The sequence below is a fragment of the Oreochromis aureus genome, linkage group 3 (genome assembly GCF_013358895.1).
Source record: "Oreochromis aureus strain Israel breed Guangdong linkage group 3, ZZ_aureus, whole genome shotgun sequence".
Taxonomy (NCBI): domain Eukaryota; kingdom Metazoa; phylum Chordata; class Actinopteri; order Cichliformes; family Cichlidae; genus Oreochromis; species Oreochromis aureus.
The window spans coordinates 63322680-63327012 of NC_052944.1; the positions used below are offsets into that span (position 1 = coordinate 63322680).

At 57.3% G+C, this 4333-nt stretch overlaps 1 protein-coding gene across 1 annotated transcript; it reads left to right on the top strand.

Annotated features, from left to right (window-relative positions):
- The first annotated feature begins 1624 nt into the window (after positions 1–1624).
- LOC120434086 (pneumococcal serine-rich repeat protein-like) lies at positions 1625–3537 on the top strand. Its single transcript, XM_039601573.1, has 2 exons — positions 1625–1984; positions 2065–3537. The coding sequence occupies exons 1-2, from the start codon at positions 1625–1627 to the stop codon at positions 3535–3537; spliced, it is 1833 nt and encodes a 610-aa protein (XP_039457507.1).
- The last annotated feature ends 796 nt before the right edge of the window (positions 3538–4333 follow it).

The window sequence follows — 4333 nt, forward strand, 5'->3', positions numbered from 1 at the left end:
CTGGTCTGCAGTACGGGGGCCCCACAGGGAACTGTGCTGGCACTGTTCCTCTTCACCCTCTACACTGCAGACTTCTCCATCAACTCCCCACGCTGCCACCTACAGAAGTTCTCTGACGACTCTGCCATAGTCGGCCTCATCACAGGTGAGGACGACTCAGAGTACAGACAGTGGACTCTGGACTTTGTAGACTGGTGTCAGCAGAACCACCTGCTGATCAACGCCGGGAAAACCAAGGAGTTGGTGGTGGACTTCCAGAGACGCAGACCCACCACTCTGACACCAGTGAACGTCCAGGGAGTGGACATTGAGATAGTGGACTCTTATAGGTACCTGGGTGTTCACCTGAATAATAAACTGGACTGGAGCCACAACACTGATGCTCTTTACGGGAAGGGTCAGAGCAGACTCTACCTGCTGAGGCGGCTGAGGTCATTTGGAGTCCAGGGAACGCTTTTAAAGACCTTCTATGACTCTGTGGTGGCATCTGTCATTTTTTACAGTGTTGTATGTTGGAGCAGCAGTTTATCGGCAGCTGAGAGGAAGAGGTTGGATAAACTCATCAGGAAGGCCAGCTCTGTTCTGGGATGCACCCTGGACCCAGTGCAGGTGGTGGGAGACAGAAGGACTCTGGCCAAATAACATCTCTGATGGACAGAGTCTCCCACCCCATGCATGTAAATGTTGCTGAACTGCAGAGCTGCTTCAGTGACAGACTGCTGCATCCTCGATGCATGAAGGAGCGTTTCCGCAGGTCCTTCCTCCCTGCAGCTGTCAGACTGTACAATCAGAACTGCTCCCAACAAACACAGATGTTTACATCTGCGCTTTAACTGCAATAAGTTAATTAACCGATTCGCACTACAACCTGGTTTGCCTCTTTTCTGTTGTTAATTTTATTTAATTTAATAACGGTACAGTACTCTGTTTATAGTAACCATTGTTCTTGATGTGAATATGTAAGAAAAAAAATTGTGTATGTTTCTGTTCTGTGTCCTGTGTACTGTTTGTTGGTATATTTGTCTTTTTGGCTGCTATTACAACCAAATTTCCCCTTGTGGGACAATTAAAGGATTATTCTATTCTTGTCATGATCCTGGGTCCGTTTGACCCAGCGTTTTGTGTTTTTCTATTTGGTGTGATTTTGGTTCTGTTCTTCTTCTGTTTAGTGTTTACTCTGTTCGGCCCGTGTGTGTCCTTGTATGTGTAGTTCCTGTTTTATTGTGACGGTCTGTGTCTTATGTCAGTGTGTCCTGTTTACGTTCCCCCACCTCGTCAGCTGTTATGTCTCCCAGGTGTGTTCCCTCCTGTTTCCCATCCCCCTGATTACTGGTGTGTATTTATTGTGTGTGTTCACTCGTCCTCGTGGCTGGTTCGTCTGTGTTGTTTCCCCTCGATCTCCCTGCGTCTCTCCATGTGTGATTTCCCCGGACCTCCCTGCATCTTCGTTTCTGGTTTGTTTTGTTAGTTTTCCCAGTTTAGGTTTACCTGTTAGCGTCACCCGCCATTCCTGTTTATTTGTATCACTGTTAATAAATTCTCACCTGCACTTGAGCTGCCGCTGCCTGGTCCTAATTAATTTCCACACGGCTTGCACCCGCAAACCGTGACAGCACGAACCACCATGGACCCAGCAGCAGTAAATCCGTCCGAGGAGCTTCGGGACGACATCATTTTTAATGTGGAGAATCTTCTCAGCCTGTGGCTGGAACACCCCCCGGAAGAGCTTCGCCACGCAGTGGAAAGCCGGCTACAACGTCTCTTTTCCGGCCTGCCATGGCTGTTGGCGTCTCTTTCCCCGACCATGCAGGCCTTTCTCCACCTCACACCACACCTTCTCTCTGCCACTCCTGCCTCGCTGCCCGACTCGCCGGATGTGACCTTGCCTGGCCTGTTGGAGCCGTCGGCGGGGAGGAAATGTCGATCGCGCCGCCGGCGCACCACCCCACAGCCAGACATTCGGACTTTTAATTCGCCGGCTGTGGTGAGTAAGGACTTTTTTCCGGACTGTGTGACTGTTCATTCTGGGGTTGTCTTCTGTGCGGCAGATGATTATGTGAACAGCTCATCGCCTGCTCAGCAGCCGCTCTCAGCTCAGTTTTCTGGTGTCACTCCACCGCGGCTTTCAGAATTCAGGCCCTGCAGGAGGAGCAAGCAGCGGCGAAAGAAGGATTATGTGGTGGAAGACACTGGGCTTACTCCGCTGCAATCCTTTGCTTTGTTTTTGGGACTTTCAAGATCGGAGCTACACAAACTTCCCACCTCCTCGTCCCAGCCTCGCTCCACCACTCCTCCCCAGCCTCCAGTAGCTGCCCAGCCTCCAGTAGCTCAGTTAGCTGCCCCGCAGCCGCTCTCAGCTCAGTTAGCTGCCCCGCAGCAGTCTCCAGTGCTCCCAGCTTCACCCTCAGTGCAGCCTCCAGTGCTCCCAGCTTCACCCTCAGTGCAGCCTCCAGTGCTCCCAGCTTCACCCTCAGTGCAGCCTCCAGTGCTCCCAGCTTCACCCTCAGTGCAGTCTCCAGTGCTCCCAGCTTCACCCTCAGTGCAGGCCCCAGTGCCGCCTGTCGTCCAGGCCCCAGTGCCGCCCGTAGCTCAGTCTCCAGTGCCTCCAGTGCCGCCTGTAGCTCAGTCTCCAGTGCCTCCAGTGCCGCCCGTAGCTCAGTCTCCAGTGCCTCCAGTGCCGCCCGTAGCTCAGTCTCCAGTGCCTCCAGTGCCTCCAGTGCCGCCCGTAGCTCAGACTCCAGTGCCTCCAGTGCCTCCAGTGCCTCCAGTAGCTCAGTCTCCAGTGCCTCCAGTGCCGCCCGTAGCTCAGTCTCCAGTGCCTCCAGTGCCTCCAGTGCCTCCAGTGCCTCCAGTGCCGCCCATAGCTCAGTCTCCAGTGCCTCCAGTGCCGCCCATAGCTCAGTCTCCAGTGCCTCCAGTAGCTCAGTCTCCAGTGCCTCCAGTACCGCCTGTAGCTCAGTCTCCAGTGCCTCCAGTGCCTCCAGTGCCTCCAGTGCCGCCCATAGCTCAGTCTCCAGTGCCTCCAGTGCCGCCCATAGCTCAGTCTCCAGTGCCTCCAGTAGCTCAGTCTCCAGTGCCTCCAGTGCCGCCCATAGCTCAGTCTCCAGTGCCTCCAGTAGCTCAGTCTCCAGTGCCTCCAGTGCCGCCCGTAGCTCAGTCTCCAGTGCCTCCAGTGCCTCCAGTGCCTCCAGTGCCGCCCATAGCTCAGTCTCCAGTGCCTCCAGTGCCGCCCATAGCTCAGTCTCCAGTGCCTCCAGTAGCTCAGTCTCCAGTGCCTCCAGTGCCGCCCGTAGCTCAGTCTCCAGTGCCTCCAGTGCCTCCAGTGCCGCCCGTAGCTCAGTCTCCAGTGCCTCCAGTGCCGCCCGTAGCTCAGTCTCCAGTGCCTCCAGTGCCGCCCGTAGCTCAGTCTCCAGTGCCTCCAGTGCCGCCCGTAGCTCAGTCTCCAGTGCCTCCAGTGCCGCCCGTAGCTCAGTCTCCAGTGCCTCCAGTGCCGCCCGTAGCTCAGTCCCCTGTGCCCCCAGTGTCACCTGTAGGTAAGGCCCCTGTGCCTCCAGTGTCACCGTTACTTGTAGTTCAGGTTCCAGTATTACCAGATTCACCCGTTCACTCCATGCAGGGAGAAGGCTTTATGTCTACGCAGTGTACTTTTCAGGGTTTAGCCGCCGTTGGCACAGTTAGCCACTCCAGGGCTTCCCCAGAGGCTGGGTCTCGGTCCCCAGCCAATTCTGGACCCCTGCAGTTTAAGCAGCCCCCTGAGAACCACATCCTGTCAGCGTTGCCTGGGCAGAGCCAGTGCTCAGTGCTGTGCCAGTTGTTTTCGTGTTTGCTAGTGGCCTTCATGGCCGCTGGCTTAGTGATTGCTTCTGCTGGAGGGTCCGAGGGACCGCTCCGGCCTTCGTCTCCCGTCTCCGCTGGAGGGTCCGAGGGATCGCTCCGGCCTTCGTCTCCCGTCTCCGCTGGAGGGTCCGAGGGACCGCTCCGGCCTTCGTCTCCCGTCTCCGCTGGAGGGTCCGAGGGACCGCCCGCCTTCGCCTCCGTCTCCGCTGGAGGGTCCGAGGGACCGCACCGGCTTTCGCCTCCCGTCTCCGCTGGAGGGTCCGAGGGACCGCCCGCCTTCGTCTCCGTCTCCGCTGGAGGGTCCGAGGACCGCCCGCCTTCGCTCCGTCTCCGCTGGAGGTCCGAGGGACCGCCCGCCTTCGCCTCCGTCTCCGCTGGAGGGTCCGAGGGATCGCTCCGGCCTTTGTCTCCTGTCTCCGCTGGAGGGTCCGAGGGATCGCTCCGGCCTTTGTCTCCTGTCTCCGCTGGAGGGTCCGAGGGATCCGTCCAGCCTGCA

What these genes read in the sequence shown, in the direction of transcription:
- LOC120434086 (XM_039601573.1), top strand. Translation starts at nt 1,625, where the DNA reads ATGGACCCAGCAGCAGTAAATCCGTCCGAGGAGCTTCGGGACGACATC. An exon ending in CTTTTAATTCGCCGGCTGTG is followed by an intron (nt 1,985 to 2,064) that starts GTGAGTAAGGAC and finishes TTATGTGAACAG; the next exon opens with CTCATCGCCTGCTCAGCAGC.